Source organism: Bactrocera neohumeralis, unplaced genomic scaffold, assembly GCF_024586455.1.
Source record: "Bactrocera neohumeralis isolate Rockhampton unplaced genomic scaffold, APGP_CSIRO_Bneo_wtdbg2-racon-allhic-juicebox.fasta_v2 cluster10, whole genome shotgun sequence".
Lineage (NCBI taxonomy): Eukaryota > Metazoa > Arthropoda > Insecta > Diptera > Tephritidae > Bactrocera > Bactrocera neohumeralis.
The window spans coordinates 6,761,704-6,782,164 of NW_026089623.1; the positions used below are offsets into that span (position 1 = coordinate 6,761,704).

Below are 20,461 nucleotides of genomic sequence, written 5' to 3' on the forward strand. Positions count from 1 at the left end.
TCAGACTAACGAACAACAATTCATTTTTATTTATATAGAAGATAGATAACTTAAGCTCGTAAGTCTCATGCTACATTTTTTCAAAAATGTGTAAAGTAAAGAGAAAACCTTATAAAAATGTTTATCGATGACATAAAACATCCGTTAAATAATTTTTTTTTTAATTTCATATGCAGGGTGGCGGTGGTGACATAAGAGTGTACAGCTGCTGGCGTACGCCGACGATATTGATATCATCGGCCTCAACATCCGCGCCGTTAGTTCTGCTTTCTCCAGGCTGGACAAGGAAGCACAGAAAATGGGTCTGGCAGTGAACGAGGGCAAGACGAAATATCAACTATCATCAAACAAACAGTCGTTGCACTCGTGACTTGGCTCTCACGTCACTGTTGACAGTCAAATCTTTGAAGTCGTAGATAATTTCGCCTATCTTGGAAGCAGTATAAACACCACTAACATTGCCAGCCTGTTCAGAGGTCCGTATCCAGCTCTAAAGTAATTGCTGAAGAAAAAAATACACTATTTCTTCAAATAGTTTTGCCAGCAGGTTACGCATTGTGAATGATCCACATTAGAAGAGCAACAGAGAAAAAACAAAGAAAATCAACTTTGTTTGTAATATGTATGTATGTATGAGTGTAGTAACATAATTATTTCCGTTGCGATTTAAGGAATGTTATTGATCATTGGTAAGTTTTATACCATATTTCAAAATGAACTACCAGTATCGTTTATAATAATGATTTTAACTAATTTATGATGAATTTAACGATTACTTTGAATTTCCTTCAAGAAACAATTGTTGATTATTACTAAACGAGATGTAGGAACAAACTCTTCTTTCCTTTCCTTGCTACCTTATCAAATAAGAATTTTAAATGACTTTAACTTTGGACTGAAGCAACCGATGCTATGTTTTGTTGTTAAAACACACTCTCTTAAATATTATGAACACCATATTTGTGCTCTGTGGACACAGCAAGCCACCAATAACTGAGGAGGAGCTAAACGCTTTAAAATTTTTAATTTACTCAAAAAGTATATTACTAAGAGTAATACGTTCCCCACGGTACCCTAACTTCTGCATTCTGGTTTGTTTTGTATAGTTTCGGGATTTTGCTCCACGAACTCAACGAATTTTTCACCTATCTATGGATTTGTACGTAATAACTGAATCAAATAGTTTGAAATTATAAAGGAAATAGATCTGTTTAACAACTTTCTATTAATATTTGTCCTAAATAAATTCATTAATCATAAACTATAACTGTTGCTAAAGCTTAGTATCCAGCTCTCAAGACTTCATATAAAAAAAAACGCTTAAGAAATGGTCAAGAAAATTTCCGCGGTAAATTTTCTTGCGCTAGTATGCAGCTCTAAAGAAACCTAGTACTAATTTTTAATAAATTTTTTCAATAAAATGCGAATATGGCTAACCTGGTTTCGCGAAGAAACATGGAATCAACAATTGTTTCTTTAAGGAAACTCAAAGTAATCTTTAAATTTATCCTAAATTAGTTAAAATCATTATTATGAAGTATACATATTTCATTTTGAATTGTTGTATAAAACTTACCAATCATCAACAACATTCCTTAAATCGCCTTGAAAATATTTATGTTGCCAAACACATACATACATACATATTACGCACAAGGTTTATTTTCTTTGTGTATTCTCTCTTCCTCTTCTAATGTGGATCATTCACAATGCGTAACCAGCTGTCAAAATTACTTGAAGAAATAATGCATTTTTTTTCTTGAGCAATTACTTCAAAACTTAACAGTTGAACAATTTTGATACTCTAGTCAACCCCATTGACTTCAACCAAAAAATTATTTTACGGCTTGAATTGAAAACCTTAATACCGAATTTCAACCAAAATACACTTGGATTGAAACTCGTAATATAGGCCTTTCATACTACTGTGATCAAATTGAAAAGTGAATTTTGTCCATTTCATTTCCTTCAAAGTAATCCCGTCTCGTTGCAATACACTTATGGCAACGAATTTTCCAGCCATCAGAGCTTTCTTCGATTTAGCTTTTATATACATAATTGAGTCAAAACGGTGTCCTCGGAGTGGTCATTTGAATTTGATGAATAACCAGAAGTTACACGAAGGTAAATCAGTCGGCAAATAAAAAAATATCGGAAAGTTACTAGAATTTTTCGCGTTTCTTGGAATTGTGAAAATAATATTAATCGAGCGATTCTATACTGTGATAGAGTCACAAGTCTTTAAATTAGAGACAATTTTTGTGACTTGAAATGATTTTAAAATTCAGTATGTAACAGTCATAAAAATCTCTCAATTAAAAACGAACAAGTCTAATACTATGTTCGGACCGACAACGAAAACATGTTTTCGTTAGAAAAACTGGCCAAGAGAGCACCTATTGCAGAATCTAGTGATATATGACGGCACGAACAAATAAACATGGGTTTTGGTCTGACATATTTTACAGCCATTGTAAATAATTTTCTGCGTTTGTTTGTTGTTGTGCCGTTGCACCAAGAGGAAAATTCTGCAATTTCTGCACCGTGCAAGGTTTTGCAAGAGCAAGAGAATCCCCCTAATATGAGAATATCAAGTGACAGCTGTATTTGTATATGGAATGTAAACAAATTTCAAGTGACAATTTAGGGCCGGCAAAATATGTCTTCCAAAATCATCGATTAAACTAGAGCAGGCACCGATTGTAATGAGTGGAATGTAAGTTTTCAAGTAGTTTTCAGCGAAAATTGTGTTTTCGTTTGACAGATTTTACATAGACGAAAACAGAAGTTTTCATGCGAAAACCAGTTTTTTCGTTGTCATTCCGAACATAGTATAATCAGCTCTAACATTTCATTACTAAGCGATGTATTTACACTTGAATGAAAATAAATACGTCGATAACAAATATTAAATTTTCTGTAACATATTCAAAAAGCAAAATCAATAAAATAACCAATAAAAATATGTGTTGACTTTGTTTCAGAATATATACGAAATTTATGTGAAATTGATTTATTTTTAACTTTTTCGTGTTTGAATATCTTACAAAATATGAAACAACTACAATCGATTAATAACTATGATGATTTCTATTCCGTACATTGAAAATGGAAATTTTAGTTTTGTGACCTGCTAACTATCAGGTCGCAAATTCGAGACAATACTTTCTGATTTAACGCTAGACACAGTGTGGTGAATTTAACTAGGCACAAATTGAAACTTTACCTCAAAATGTCTCAAATAGTGACTAGAGACTGCTTACAGAATTGCGTTATAAAACAACGTAAATATATACCGTTGTTATGTAAAGCAGCAACAAATGCTTTTACTTATCGGTTTATGTAATTTTGATTTACTCTAAAGTTCTACCACTTTTGTGCTGGCTTAAAGACTATTAAACTTGTACTAAAATAATTATTTTATCGGATAATTGCTCACTGAAGAATTTCGATCTAACGTTGGTAAAATTTGTGTATCATTCTTCTATCAAATGACAGAGTCGTTATGCACCCGATAGACCATAATTAAATAAAACTGACAAAATTATTTCAAAAGTTGAGAGAACAACTCAGGTGCAGCTGCTACATTACATAATCAGACATATTTTCGTGGTCGATATCGTTTTAAAACGAAATAAGAACGTCTATGTGGAGCTCATGAAATTAAATTGGGATTCCCCATTATTAAAAGAGTATAGTAACGATATACAAACAGTCATTCTTTGTCGTTGTAATAATTGAGAGCGATATAGAAAGGAGCGCGATTATTTGAAGTTAATATGAAAATTTCTAACACAAAGCAGTTGGAAATTTTAGTGTCAGAATTCACTACTTCCGGTCTTAGACGATGAGAAGGCGAAACATCCCTCCTTAGGGTTGTGCACTGGGTGTGGGGAATGACACGAAAAAAACACCCCAATGAAGAGAAACAAACAGCCTCGGAAGAGAAACTTCCCTTTTTATGATGACCACAGCAAACGTAATAGGGACTATGAATTAAGGGCATGCACCTTGAATGTCCGGTCCGTTAATTGGGAAGGTGCCGCTGCCCAGCTGATTGATGTCGTCGTAAAAATAAAGGCTGACATCACCGCGGCGCAAGAAATGCAATGGACGAGACAAGGACTGAGACGAGTAGGCCCTTATGACATTTAATTCATTCGCCATATAAAATAGCGCAAATCCGGTGTGATATTCGTGGTGGGAGACCACGAATGCCATTCACCACGGTGGATGAACGTCTAACCATAATCCGCATAAAAGCGAAGTTCTTCACGGTACGATGAGGAATGCCTACCGGTCAACGTTACAATCGATCACAACACTTGTAGAATGGGATAGATACCTAGAGCTGAGGAAGCTAGACGACTAACAGATGGTTTCAAGTCCGGAACATGCTCTTTTAGAATCTCCCAGAGGTGATCTAGTGCCTGATACCCAGAGCATACTAAAATTATAAAGCCTTCTGAATGGCAGTGACAGTATAACACCAAGAGAAGGCGAACCCAACTCCCCAATCGATGACGATAAAGCAGACGTTCCTTTGCCCGACCATGAAAAAAGATCGAATAGCAATTACCCGTCTGAAGAGCAACAAAGCAGCGTGGGTCTAGAGATTGCCGGCCGAACTATTCAAATACGGCGGCGAAGAACTGATAAGGAGCATGAATCAGTCTATGTGGAATAAGGTCGGACGAAAGCATGCCCGACGAATGGAACTTAAGTGTGCTCACCAACTACCATGGGACAAACTTCCTCAACATCGCATATAAGGTTCTATCGAGCTTATTGTGTGAAAGTTTAAAGCCCACCATCAACCAATTGATCCAACCTTATCAGTGTGGCTTTAGACCTGGCAAATCAATAACTGGGAAAGACCCGTATAAACAAGATCGACACACACCACCTCTTTGTCGATTTCAAAGCTGCGTTTGACAGCAGGAAAAGGAGCTGCTGTTATGGCGCGATGAATCTAGTATCCCCGCAAAAGGAATACGGCTGTGTAAACTGACTTTGAGCAATACCAAAAGATCCGTCAGGATCGGGAAAGACCTCTCCGAACCGTTCGATACCAAACGAAGTTTCAGGAAAAGCGACTCCCTATCATGCGACTTCTTCAATCTATTGCTGAAGAAAATTATTCGAGCAGCAGAGCTTAATCGAGCAGTCACAATCTTCTGTAAGAGTGTACAGCAGCTAGCGTACTCCGATGATAATGATATCGTTGGCCTCCACAGCCGCGCCGTTTGTTCTGCTTTCTCCAGACTGGATAAGAAAGCGAAGCAAATCGGTCTGGTAGTGAACGAGAGCTAAACGAAATATCCCCTGTCATCAAACAAACAGTTGTGGCACTTGTGACTTGGCTTCCACGTCACGTACGAACACTAACAAAAATGGAAGCCTCGCAATCCAACAATTGGTACCACATTGCAAAAAGATGAAACGACTGGCGCGCTGTTGTTAACGGTGTTTACTCCAGCAAAGAGGAAGTACCTATACCTTTTTGGCAAGAAAGGAAAAACAACAAATCCGAAGCTATTGCAACAAGAGGAGAATTTATTATTATTATTATTTTCTTATTATATTGAAATTCACAAAATGGTTAAAATATTTTTGCAAAACAATAAATAACAGCGTAGATACAATGGCGCTATTGGGCGTTACTATCAAGAATGTTCTGGAAATCGCACGATTTAAATCTGGCACCGAATTTGCAAATCGCGTGAATTTGGGTACAGTGTTCCACAATTCGCGCGAATTTGTTTAAATTCGAAATCAACCAGGAAACAGCTGATTAAATATTGACAAATAAAATTTGTTTTAAAGAATTTAACAAAATGAGAGTATTTTCTATTGCTGCATATTTATTGACTAAAAAAAAGGGGAAAGACATGAAAAAGTTCGACGGCGTATTTGAAGGGATCATTCCAATTCTTTGGACATCCCAGATTCCGTGTAAGTAAGTATATATAAAACAAAATTACAAAAATTACAGAATAAACAAATAAGCGTTTCAGGGAATTCTCCGTGATGTTCAACCGTTCGTGATGTAAATCCGTCATCTGTTATGGTTGAAATAAAGCTTGCTACTGCTTTGAGGTACCTTGCAGAGGGAGGATTTCAGCGCTTGGTAGGAAAATACACCAACACCTCCCTTGGAAGAGGTACCGTGTGTAAAGTTTTAAATGAGATGCTAAATGTTTTAGAAAAAGCACTTTGTCCAAAATGGATTAAATTAGAAATGAGTGAAGAAGAAATTATAATGTCGAAAGCACATTTTTTCAGCAATTTCAGTATTCCCGGAATAATCGGTTGTGTAGACGGAACACACATAAAAATTACGAACCCCCTCCAAAATGAAGATTTGTTTTTTTTACTGTTACTGTGTTACTTCAGCGTTAATACGAAGATTGTGAGTTACAAATATAATATATAATATAATTCAATTTACAACACTCCAAGGCAAAAAATATCGTTGAGAGAGTAATCGGAGCCCTCAAGAGCCGCTTTAAATGTCTTCAAAGAACTATACCATATGTCTCAGAGAAAGTTGTAAAAATTATAAATGTATGCAGTGCTTTGCCCAACATTTGTCGCCATTATAACCTAGATGCCTTTGCTTTAGACGTAGTGGACGATTTTCTGGACGAAGAAGTTGTTTTTTTATTCAATAAAAACATCACATTTAAGTTAAACTTTTTGACTATGAGATCATTTAATAATATTGTTATTTAGTAAAATTAATTACTCGATATCGTTAGTATTTGGTTTGAAATAAATACCCTTTGGACTCGAATTTCTTCAATTTCTAGCATATTCTGCTTAATTACATTTGCAGTTTCAGCTTTCCTGCTTGGCTAGATAATACTTGCGACGATCTTGGTTTTGTTCGGCAATGAGCTCGTTTTGTTGCGCCACTAATTTGGTCAATTTATCCATCCGGAAGTATCAATCGGAATTGATTTTCCAATTCTTAGCGAATACGATGTAAAATGTCTTCGGCAATGCCATTTTTGTTCGTATCCCATAATTGACGCGGATTTGAAGGCTGATATGTCGAAAAGAGCAACGCAAAAAGTGTGCTATCGTCGTTTGCATTCTAAGTAGCTACTCGTATCGCATCGTCCATCGTTTGATTCCAGTGATTATCATGTTCCAGCAATTGTAATTGCTAACTTGCTTCTCAAAAAGTTGCACACACCGTACCATTCACAGTACGCAATGACTCAAATGAAATTGAACCGCGTACATTGATCAATAGTAACCGAAGGTAGAAGCAATCGTCGTTTTTCGGATGGATTGTGTAAATTTGTCCTAATGTATTAGTTGAAAACTCACCTGGATATCAAATTACTGGTTGGCCTTGCTTTCTGCATAACTATTTCTTCAACGATGCATTCCATGTATAATATCAAAGCATTTCCGAATAGACCAAGGTGCTTACAAACGGATGACTGACGAAAGTTGAGAAAAACTCGTCAATGTTAATTTTGTTGCTGGCGGTGTTTCCACTGGCTGTACTGTACTCTGGCCATTCCCCAAATTAACTGCGAGACGCACAACAGTCGGAAAACGTTTCTGAATTGCAAAAGTAAATATCCTACAAAGCGCTTTATTGCAGTTTACGTATCGACCTATTTGATACTTGCTGATCTCATCTCGTTCAAAGTCAATAACCGCAATGTTGCTTTGGTTGGTGAAGGACTTGCAAACGTATTTGATCGATTTAACCAAATTGCAATACTCAACATTGATATGAGTTTTGAATGTGAATTTGACAATAATGGTGAATATAGTACGATCCATGTATTGTCAATTTCGATATTCACTCTTCTAAATTGAATGCTGAATGTTCTGCCATTGTCGTCTGGTGGGCGGCGCCGATAGAGTGGATATCCATCATTTCTAGTTTGTGTTTCGGAAAAAAAGCACGTGGATAGTGTTTTATGTATTTATTGTCAGTCTTAGAAACCGAAGTGGAATTGTAGTGTCCGCAAGGTCCATGAACCATATTTGTTTTCATCATTTCGTATAATACTGAAATGATTTCATCAATTTGATCTGGTGTAACTACCATCCAAGAAAAAATGTGTGCGGGCGGCAAACCTCTCTTTTGCCACTTAACAGAGTACATCTAGCATCTAACAGCACTACATATACGTTGCTTCAAGATAAAGTCCATCCAACATCGTAACTGTTGTTTGAAAAGTCGTGCTGTGACATCGTGACGATCGCTTGGTGATTGACCGCGATTCATAATTCCGCAAGTATGTCACTGCATCCTGGGACTTCTTGCCTTGCCTTGGGCTGCCATACGTTGATGGCAAAAAGAACGCTGGCCGATATTAGGGCGACCTCTTCCCAATTGATCACTTTGTGTGAAACACACGTAAAGTTTTCACTGAATAATTTTCCATAATTTTTCTTTTGAATAGCCGGAATAAAAAAGCAAGCGACAGAAATAGAGGGATTCAAATACTTTACGAATCAAAAAATTTAAAAACAAAACAAACAAAAATTTAAAAAATTTGTGTGGAAAAAAGTTAATTTTTGGAATAATCCAATTTTCCGACTATTCCTCATGAAAAGTATAAGGTATTTTTATTTCTAAACCTTCCCCGATCCACAACGAACAGCCTCTGAAAATTTCATCAAGATTGGTGCAGCCGTTCTCTTAGCGTTACTAACAAACAAACATTCATTCGTTTGCATGGGAAAAAGAAAAGGGCTGTTTTTAGGGGTTTTCCGGCAATAGTTCGAACTTTTCTTTCCATACTTGAACCTCAATGAACATTTTAAGAAAAGAATTGGCAAAATTGGTCCAGGCGTTGTTGAGTTATGCGCTTAGCAACACATTTTGCGATTCATTTTTATATATAAGATTACAGTTTTATACTATAATAAAATCATGTCACAATATTATAAATTGTTTGTTATAATTATTATTATATAATAATTTATATATATACATATATATATAATTTATAATAAATTATAAGTACTTTCCCGTAGTACTCTTTTCTTCGTTGGCGGCCCTTGGCCGCGCTCTAAAAAAATTACCCTGGTCGAACGAATACCCGGGGTGACTGAAGTACTTTCGCATTATACTCCTTTCTGCGTTAAAAATAAAAAACATATTGAGTTTCGGTTCTAAAGTGGTTCTATTTTTTGGTTATCATGCGCTCATATTGAAACAAAATTAGAGTTTTCGTTATAAAATGGTTAAATTTTGGTTATTATATCTGTCAACGATTTCCATTTATTTTTGATAATACGTTGTATTTAAGTGACAATATATATATATAATATTACTTATTTGTTTATTAAATTAAATAAAGAAAATATCAATATGCATTGAAATAGTGTTTATACTGTATACTTTACATTTTATTACGTAATATTATTATATAATATTATTTATACACATATATAATACCATTATATAATATTACTAATATATGTATGTATAGAATGTTACTTATTTCTTTAATCAAATTAAAAAAGAAAATATCCATATGCATGGGTAGAGGAATTTTCGGAAAAAGAGGAATTTCAGCGAATTGCCTTAACATAACATGGCAGCGCTCCGTTTCGTCGTAATTTTTAGCACACAAATGATGTTCACTACGAATGTAAAATATAATTAAAAACAAAAATCTGCTAAAAGAGTAAAATATGGATTTTTTTAAAAGTTAAATTTAATTTAATTAATTTGAAATGAGTAGAGTGTGTTTAATGCGGTGAAATAGCTTCCTGAAATGTTCGAATTTTGGGAATTTTTGAACTTAAAGGTCGAATATCTCGTAAACTAAGCGTTTGCGGTTTCTACAACCCTATATATTTTTTAATCAGGAGGACTTCCTGTTTCCAACGGTACCTTCAAATCGCGGCATCAAAGAAGTTGGAATTGTACAATTTTTGTGAAGAAATGCAAATAACTGGCTAATATACTTCCATTTTAAGTTTTAAATGCAAATTCAATAATTTCGCGCACTTCTTTTTGACCGATGTCAAAATGTCAAGCAATTTGCGAAACCGATATCGAGAACAATTGCGTTGTTGATCGCGGAGTCACCGTTGGAGGTCATCATGGAGGTAGGAATAACGTAGTTTAAGGAGCAGGTAATTGCCATCTGTGAAGCAGCAGCATTGGAAGGTTTGGCGTTAAAACTTTTGGTCAGGAATTTTTTTTATTTAGGAATGTTAAATGGGGTAGGCATTAATTAGTCCATTTTGTACTTAGAGGTTTTGCTGCCGGTCTACATATTAACGGCCCATTCTCCTCTCAAACTCCAGCTCCGTAACTTGCAGCTTGATCATCTACTCCTGCTCCTGCTCCTTCCCAACCAGACACATCACACAAACATTCTTCTTCTCTACTGGCGTAGACGCCGCTTACGCGATTATAGCCGAGTTAACAACATGACGCCAGTCGTGCTTTCTTTTCGCTATATGGCGCCAATTGGATATTTCAAGCGAAGCCAGGTCCTTATCTACTAGGTCCTTCCAACGGAGTGGAGGACTTCCTCTGCTTTCCCAGGCGGGTACTGCGTCGAATACTTTCAGAGCTGGAGTGTTTACGTCCATTCGGAAAACATGACTTAGCCAGCGTAACCGCTGTCTTTTAATTCGCTGAACTATGTCAATATCGTCGTATATCTCATACAGCTCATCGTTGCATCTAATGCGATATTCGCCGTGGCCAACGCGTGAAGGATCATAAATCTTTCGCAGAACTTTTCTCTCGAAAACTCTCAACGTCGACTCATCAGTCGTTGTCATCGTCCAAACCTCTGCACCCTATAGCAGGACGGGAATTATGAGTGACTTATAGAGTTTGGTTTTTGTTCGTCGAGAGAGGACTTTAATTCTCAATTGTCTCCTCAGTCCGAAGTAGCACCTGTTGGCAAGAGTTATCTTGCGTTGGATTTCCAGGCTGATATTGTTGGTGGTGTTTACGCTGGTTCCAAGGTAGACGAAATTTTCTACGATTTCAAAGTTAATACTGTCAACAGTTACGTGAGAGCCAAGTCGCGAGTGCGACGACTGTTTGTTCTAATGACAGGAGAGATTTCGTCTTGCCCTCGTTCACTGCCAGACCCATTGGTTTTGCTTCCTTGTCCAGTCTGGAAAAAGCAGAACTAACGGCGCGGGTGTTGAGGCCGATGATAACAATAACATCGGCATACGCCAGCAGCTCTACACTCTTATAAAAGATTGTACCTGCTCGATTAAGTTCTGCAGCTCGAATTATTTTCTCCAGCAGCAGGTTGAAGAAGTCGCACGATAGGGAGTCGCGTTGCCTGAAACCTCGTTTGGTATCGAACGGTTCGGAGAAGTCCTTCCCGATCCTGACGGAGCTTTTGATGTTGATCAACGTCAGTTTACACAGACGTATTGGTTTTGCGGGGATACCAAATTCAGACATCGCGGCATAAAGGCAGCTCCTTTTCGTGCTGTCGAAAGCAGCTTTTGTAATCGACGAAGAGGTGGTGTGTGTCGATTCTCCTTTTCGGGTCTTATCCAAAATTTGGCGCATGATGAATATCTGGTCAGTTGTTGATTTGCCAGGTCTAAAGCCACACTAAAAAGGTCCAATCAGATTGTTGACGGTGGGCTTTAATCTTTCACACAATACGCTCAATAGAACTTTTTCCGCGATGTTGAGGAGGCTTATCGCATGGTAGTTGGCGCAGATTGTGGAGTCTCCCTTTTTGTGGATTGGGCAGAGCACACTTAAATTCCAATGATTGAGCATGCTTTCGTCCCACCATATTTACAAAGAAGCTGATTCATGCTCCTTATCAATTCTTCGCCGGCGTGTTTGAATAGCTCGGCCGGTAATCCGTTGGCCCCTCCGCTTTGTTGTTCTTCAGGCGGGTAATTACTATTCGAGCGTCTTAATGCTCGGGCAATGGTACGTCTACTCCATCGTCATCGATTGGGGAATCGGATTCGCCTTCTCCTGGTGTTGTACTTTCACTGGCATTCAGCAGGGTAAAGAAGAGTTGTGGTAATTTATACAAAAAATAGGCAACACTAAAATTTTGTCTTTACATTAGCAGAGTATCACCAAATATACAACAGTTACTGCAATGCTGTAATTTTTACGTAGCTCGAACGCACCAATTATTTAACATAAATACCTTTTTTTTCGTACATGTACTAAATAGAATATAAATACAAAATTACAAATAAAATCTTGACCGAATTATTTAAACATACATAAGTATATTTTTTTTTATTCACACTTAAAAGGAAGTAAAATGACCAAATACCGTGACATTTATTTTAATAAAAAAATGCTAGTAACATATCAATCTCACGTACATACTTACATACTTAACAGTAATCATCCAGGCGTTCTCACATTTCGTTTCTTATACTAAGAGATAGGAGCTCGAAGCGTGGGTGACGACATGAAAAATTAGTAACACTATTGGTTTGTCATTCGAAGTGTAATAAAGCTAATTGTTCAAAGTACAACTCAACTTCGTTTTAATCTTTCTTGCTTATGTTTATAATAGATTATAATGTATGTAACTCACATCCCTTGCATTTGAAGATTCTGCAACAGGCGTTAACATCCATGGCTACAATAGATATCCTTGATCATCTAACAACTCCGAATCACTTTGTGTTTTCTGGGCATAAATGTTGGGGATGTGGTCCAAAATTCCAAAGTGATGGCAAAATACGGTATATCTCGCATTGACAGCGATGAACAGAAGTCGATGATCACAAATGATACAATATAAAGCAAAGCAAAAATTGTGAGCATTGAGTTTTTGAATTTGCGCCTTACAAAGTTATGAAACCTCATAATAGTTATGCTGTTAATTTTTCTGCCCTCCGGGGTAGCACGGCGACGAACGAAGTCTTATAAATGCTTAACTTAACGGACGGCTGTGTAGTGAGTCTGCGTGAGTTATATGACGTGTTGTGATTAAAGAGTGATATAGTGTGTTGGAAGCGACGTGTGGTGGGTGAATAGATTTGAGTCGTATATGATAACGTGGAATCACTTATCATAAGCCATTTGCACAAATAGTATTAAAAATATTGTGGAATATTTTAATCTATGTATTTATACTATAAAAATGAAATATTTAGATTAAGACTTAAGGTAAGACATATTAAATTTAAATAAATCACGAGACTCCAGGTTTAAGAGAAAATGAGAGCTTCGGCCGTGAATTATTTTTCCCTAATATCATTTTTTGTTCTTCTTTTACACGCTTTTCTTCTTCTTTACGCATTCGCTGACGTTTCTCTTCCATGAGACGTTGCTCTTCTATCATCGCTAATCGTTCTTCAGCCTAAAAATACAGAAAAATCCAATTTAAGTAAGATTCAAATAAGTATATAAAGAATATTCTGCAATAATTAGTCTGTAAAAATTTTAAAAATTCGCGTTTAATTTTATCTACTCATTTGTCAGAAAGGTTCAATATAAAATATTTAGAAGATTTGGGGATGTTCGAGCAAGCAAATAACTGCGGCAATATTGCAACCCTGATGTTTTTTTGCAGATACTCAGCTGATACTTAATCAAATATTTTGCGCGGCGTGCAGGTAGAAGTGGAATTTAATAAGTCTAAAAAATGAATTTTTTAATAAATTTAACAGTAGATAACATGGTGGATAGCGAGTGCAGTTTGCTTCTTAAATATAAAAAAGCAAGAAAACAAAGCTTTTTACGTAAAAAAAAGTGGCTTATGACCGAAATTTTAAAGAAGAGGGCGATAGTAAAATCGCAAAACTTCTTTAAAACAATTCAAATTTATCCTTCGGATATATATTTATCACATTTTCGGATGTCTCGTGAAACATTTGGTGTAAGTTTTCTGATTTAAATAATCGCCTAAATAAACACATACATAAATACTTCGTAGGAATTAAAGAGCGGCTTGGAACCTTTTTGGTTATCGTCACGCGGGGAATATTCAATGGATCAGGCTTTGCATATTACCTTGTGGAAGCTGAGTAATAGTAGAGTTACTTATCGTGAACTATCAGATAAGTTTGATGTTTCAAAAGGGACTGCCCACAAAATTTTTCTTAAAACGATTAATGCAATTTGCAAGTTAAAAAATGAAATATGTTGGCCATCAATTTCCCAGCAGCAAACAGTAATGGAGCGTTTCCAAGCGAGCCGGCCGAATGCATTTCCTTTCGTAGTTGGCTGTTTGGATGGGACACATTTTAAAATAAACACACCCTTCTTCGATGCAATTAGCTACTATGACCGAAAGGGGAACTATTCCATTATTATGCAGGTACGTACATATGGTGATGGTTAAGCTAGAACTATTTTAAAAACAGAAAACATTTGCAATGTTTAGGGCATATGCGACAGCACATTTCGTTTCTTGGATGTTTTCATCGGATACCCAGGGAGCTGCCATGACGCCAACGTATGGAAAAATAGTCCGATATACAAAGGAATTACGTCTGGAGAGATACAACTTGCAAAAGATGCTATAATTTTAGCTGACTCAGCTTATCCTCTTACGAAATATTTGATCGCGCCTTATAGAGATAATGGACATCTGTTGAGAGAGGAGAAACAATTTAATTATTATTTAAGTTCAACTCGAGTATTCATAGAACAAGCTTTTGGGATTTTGAGGGGAAAGTTCAAAATTTTAAATCATATTGATATTCAAAATATGGAAGATGTATCAAAAGTAGTATTAGCTTGAGTAATTCTGCATAATTTAATAATGCGGAACAATTTTAATGATCCTGAAGTCAATTATCTATTGGAAAATTTGGAAACACATAATGAAAACGATGCTGAAACGCCTGACAACATAAATGATACTAACGAAGGTATTATCAGAAGAAATAATTTAAAAATGTTGTTTGTTTCTTAAATTATATATTTTTTAATAAAAATGTTAGTAAATAAATATATGTACATGTGATATTTTATTTCATTCAGGTCACAACAGTAATAAAAAATTATAAAAAGAGATCAAGTTTACATTTTTCAAATTGTTTTTTTTTTTTACTTTTCGGTTAACTTTTCTAAAGTTTCCCGCAACTTCATCATTACGTTTATTTTTTCTTTTTCAAAATTCAATTTTTCTTTTTCGAATTGTAGCACTTCTTCATGACGTGTTTGTTCTTTTAGAGCCTCATTCTTTAAAAATTCCAATGCTTCGTTGGCGGCAGTCTTTGGACGCTTTCGTCGTTCGTTTACGAGTTGACTTTCGGAAGAGTAGTCAGTATTATCGTCTCCACTCCCTTCACACACTTCAGCGCTATCCATTAAGGAGCCTTGAAGGTTTTTGGCTGGCGGTTGAATGGAATGCCGCCTACCGTACACATCGTCGAACTCTTCAAAAAACTCCCAGCTTGTTGCCTCTCTCCCAGTCTGCTCATTTCGCCTCTTTATACGTTTGTATGTCGCAAATAAATTCAAAAACTTTCTTTGCATTAGGTCCTTCGATTTTGGAACATCCGCATTAACTACACTCATTTTGTTTACCACTTTTGCCCATAAAACTGACTTTTTACGTTTCCCCGCAGAAAATTCGTGCTCCATTTCGAGCCGGCTTCTCACTAGGAGCTTGGTGAAATTGTGGCTTAGCTTCGGGCTGGAATTGATATTTAATATAAAAAATAGTATAATATTATTCATTAGTATACATAATTAATAATAATAATTAATTATTAACAAAAATAAAGAGCGATTTCGCTTACCTCATATCTTCCATGATGAATTTCGCTGATGTCGATTTGTCGAGTTGTTGCTTGGTGAAATTGCGACTTAGCTCCGGGCTGGAATTGATATTTAAAATAAAAAATAGTATAATATTATTCATTAGTATACATAATTAATTATTAACAAAAATAAAGAGCGATTTCGCTTACCTCATATTTTTCATCATGAATTTCGCTGATGCCGATTTTGTCACTTTTGCGCGCAAGAAATTTGAGTTGCTCGAACGCTTGACATTTGCAAAAGTTGCCACATTTTTGCAACGAACGTGATGCTTTGCAATATTGCCGCAGTGATTGAGACTCGAACATCCCCTTTATCATGAAACGCTAATTTATTCAGATTAAAGATTAGGAGGATGGAGTCATGTCTAGAAGTTCACGGAAGTGAGGAAAGTTCTCTGATCGCCATTCACTTGGGAGTGGCCAGAAACGATTCTTTTAAATATGGCTCACGCAACTCACGACTTCCGGTCTTTGAACAATTGAGGGCATGCACCAGGAATGTCCAGTCTCTTAATTGGGAAGGTGCCGCTGCCCAGCTGGTTGATGTCCTCGTGAAAATATAGGCTTACATCACCACCGTCCAAGAAATGCGATGGACGGGACAAGGACAGAGACGAGTGGGTCCTGGGGCATTTACTACAGTGGCCATATAAAGGAGCGCAATTTTGGTGTGGGATTAGTGGTGGGAGAGAGACGGCTTCGCCGAGTCCTATCATTCACTCCGGTGAATGAACGTCTAGCCACAATCCGCATCAAAGCGACGTTCTTCAACATATCGCTGATTTGCGCCCACGCCCTAACGGAAGAGAAGGACGATGTGAACAAAGATGCCTTCTATGAGCGCTTGGAGCGCGGTTATGAGAGCTGCCCCCGCCACGATGTCAAAATCGTGCTTGGCGACTTTAACGCCAGAGTGGGCAAAGAAGGTATCTTTGGCACTACAGTCGGTAAATTCAGCCTCCACGACGAAACATCCCCAAATGGGTTGAGGCCGATCGACTTCGCCGGGGCCCGAAATATAGTTATCTGTGGTACTAGATTCCAGCACAAGAAAATACATCAAGCTAACTGGCTGTCTCCGGATCGAAAAGCCACCATCCAGATCGATCATGTTGTGATAGACGGAAGACACATCTCCAGTGTTCTAGACGTGCGTACGCTCCGAGGTCTTAACATCGACTCTGACCACTATCTTGTTGCAGCCAAAATTCGCACCCGCCTCTGTGCAGCAAAAAGCGCACGTCAACAAACACAGGAAAGTTTCGACGTCGAGAAGCTGCAATCACAACAGACAGCCGAACGATTTTCTACTCGGCTTGCACTCCTACTCTCTGAGAGCACTCGTCAAAAACTCGGTATAAGGGAACTGTGGGACGGCATTTCAACCTCCTTACGTACAGCTGCAACCGAAACCATTGGTTTCCGAAAAGTGCCAAAAAAAAACAGCTGGTACGACGAGGAGTGCCGTGTCGCAGCGGAGAGAAAACAGACTGCCTACCTCGCAACGTTACGATCGACCACAACACGTGCGGGATGGGATAGTTACCGAAAGTGAAGAGGGAAGCGAGACACATTTGCAGGTAGAAAAAGAAAAAGGCCGAAATGCGTGAGTATGAAGAGCTTGATAAGCTAGCCGACAGGGGTAATGCTCGAAAATTCTACAAAAAAAGGAGCGGGTTTTAGAAGGTTTCAAGACCGGAGCATACACTTGTAGAACCCCCAAAGGTGATCTAGTCACCGATGCCCCGAGCATACTTAAATTATGGAGGGAACACTTCTCCAGCCTGCTGAATGGCAGTGAACGCACTTCACCAGAAGAAGGCGAACCCGATTCCCCAATCGATGACGATGGAGCTGACGTTCCATTGCCCGACCATGAAGAAGCTCGAACAGCAATTACCCGCCTGAAAAACAACAAAGAGGAGGGGGCCGATGGATTGCCAGCCGAGCTATTCAAACTCGGCGGCGAAGAACTGATAAGGAGCATGCATCAGCTTCTTTGCAAAATATGGTCGGACGAAAGCATGCCCAACGATTGGAATTTAAGTGTGGACTGGACAGACTGGACAAAGAAGCAATGCAAATGGGTCTGGCAGTGAACGAGGGCAAGACGAAATCTCCCCTGTCATTAGAACAAACCGTCGTCACACTCGCGACTTGGCTCTCACGTCACTTTTGACAGTCATAACTTTGAAGTCGTAAATAATTTCGTCTATCTTGGAACCAGCGTAAACACCACCAACAATGTCAGCCTGGAAATCCAACACAGGATAACTCTTGCCAACAGGTGCTACTTCGGACTGAATAGGCAATTGAGAAGTAAAGTCCTCTCTCGACGAACAAAAACCAAATTCTATAAGTCACTCATAATTCCCGTCCTGCTATATGGTGCAGAGGCTTGGACGATGACGACTGATGAGTCGACGTTGAGAGTTTTCGAGAGAAAAGTTCTGCGAAAAATTTATGATCCTTCACGCGTTGGCCACGGCGAATATCGCATTTGATGGAACGATGAGCTGTATGAGATATACGTTATTGACATAGTTTAGCCAATTAAACGACAGCGGCTACGCTGGCTAGGTCATATCTTGTTTGGTCAGAAGTATGTCACTGTGCAAAATCGGATGACCGTGACCATGAATCATCTCACATTTGTGAGAGCACCGCTTATGCATATGCTCATCAATTCTTACTTCCATATACATATGTTACGGTTTCTATGATTTCTACATAATTGCATTTTTTATGTTCTCACTTTTCACTTGCACTTTGCAGGCAGGTACATATATAAAAACGCACAAACATACGTAATTCATACCTACGCCCCCACGAGCATATACGCACAAACTTACATAGCTAATGAAAAAATTAGGCACAAAAGGGATAAAAACCGGTGCTAGCATAATATTAAGACATTACACGACTCTACAAAAAAATTTTCTGATTAATTATGAACAAAAACGAAAATAAGATACCTTTTTTTCGTATAAAGTTTGCTTTTGTAAAGTTATAGTAATAATACCTACTCTTTTTTTCAGATATTTTGTACAAGTCTAGAATAACTTAAAAAGTCGTCGCGAAAGTGTAAATATGATGCTGATGCATTTTGTTATATATGTGGGTAATTTATTTAAGTTCGAGATGTAAAATATGAACTAAATGCATCTCACGTTCTCTGTGAAGCCTACGAAGCATATTTTGACTGCCCTGTTCGGAATCAAGACAAGACATGGGCTCCACATGTTGCTTGTAGTTATTGTAAAAGATGTTTAAAAGGTAAAGAAATTTTCATTAAATGTGACGTGGTCTACGGAAAGGGGGCTTAGGTGTCAAAAAATTAATGAGATAACGAGAAACTGACGAAACGAGTTGTTTATGTTTAACAGCTGTTTCCCAGAAAACTAGTTTTCGCACGTTAGCTCTCTTTTCGTAGACCAGGTCACAAGTGGTGAATTAAATATAACAGACATATTAATTTCTTTTTCTTTATGTTAAGTTGATATCGAGCAGAGAGCTGCAACGAGTATGATAAAATCAGAACAAACAGTCGTGCCAAAAACACAATCAAATCAATTCAGTTCAGCATAGACAACATTGTTAATCAATTCGAGTAGCCGCCAGCGTCAACTGAGCTGATGCAACACGAACAATATGTTCTTCGGCAATCACGATCGTGTAAGCGGTATGGCTGGCTTCAGTTGCAATCGTATCATGTCAGTTCATAGCGTTGCGACTATTGTTTGAATTGATGTGAATTTTTGGGTAAACTATAAGTAAATCTACGAGTAAATCTATGGGTAAATCTATGAATATAGCAAACAACAATAATTTTCTGCTGGACTGATTTGAATCATGTGTGGCAAAAAATGTATCAGCTTTGAAAATGTGCGCATGTTACAAATTTTCGAAGCGTAAACAATGTAAATTCCATCGAGAACGTACATACATATATACATACATTTATTGTATGTATCAGAGACCTGCACGATTAAGGTAGGCATCGTACGATTACGTTACTAAGTAACACTTCTGACGATTACCACGATGCGAAGGTAAAATGGCGCATCGGCATCGTGGCATCGTACGATTACTATCTGGTATCGTCAATGGCAAATGAAACGAAAAATACATACAAGCAAATTCTTGTGATTTTTCTTTCGTACTTACCTTATATTAGGAAAAAATTAATAAAATTCTCTTCATTTAAACATAAATTAATTCAATATAACATAACATAACACAACAATAATTAATTCAATAAATAAAAATAAATTAAATATATTTCGTTATTTTCGGACAAAATAAGCAACGAATTAAAAATAAAAAATATTTAATATGAACTTAATTTTTTTGTTGTGAATGCAAAAATAAAATGGCGTCCAGATTTTCTCCTTTCAAATTTGTTTTTCTTTCTTCTAATATACGGTTTGCCAAACTAAAACATCTTTCGCTTGCTGCACTAGACGCAGGAATACATAAAATGTGTCGTGCCAGTCTAGCCATCAATGTAAACTCATCTTCATGACGCCGCCACCAATTCAAAACGCAATTTTCTGTATAACATGCATTTTTGTATATTTCAGTCAGCATATTTATTTGGCTTTCACAGCCAGTCAGCAAATGAACGTCTTTGTATTTTGAAAGCATATCATCCCCGATACAATACTCCATTTCTACACTTTCAGATTGAGAATCTTGAGGAATTTCCGCAGACATGCTCATTGAG

General features: G+C 37.2%; 1 protein-coding gene and 1 long non-coding RNA gene across 4 annotated transcripts in view; one reads left to right on the forward strand and one right to left on the reverse strand.

Annotated features, from left to right (window-relative positions):
* Positions 1-13,060: 13,060 nt before the first annotated feature.
* LOC126765076 (UPF0430 protein CG31712) overlaps positions 13,061-20,461 on the reverse strand; it is a 91,294-nt gene continuing 83,893 nt past the window's right edge. Inside the window, exons 5-6 of one of the 3 annotated variants that reach the window (XM_050482688.1) lie at positions 15,712-15,789; positions 14,928-15,605 (exon numbers count right to left, since the gene is read on the reverse strand). In XM_050482688.1, coding sequence (XP_050338645.1) covers positions 15,522-15,605; positions 15,712-15,789 — 162 coding nt within the window. In that variant the 3' untranslated portion in view covers positions 14,928-15,521. Of the gene's footprint in view, positions 13,320-14,927; positions 15,606-15,711; positions 15,790-20,461 lie in introns of those variants that run through there. The other 2 variants (XM_050482687.1, XR_007668255.1) reach the window with 2 other exon arrangements.
* Positions 13,327-14,917, forward strand: LOC126765120 (uncharacterized). The gene is made up of 2 exons (XR_007668270.1): positions 13,327-14,279; positions 14,346-14,917. It is a non-coding gene; the product is annotated as an uncharacterized LOC126765120 (long non-coding RNA).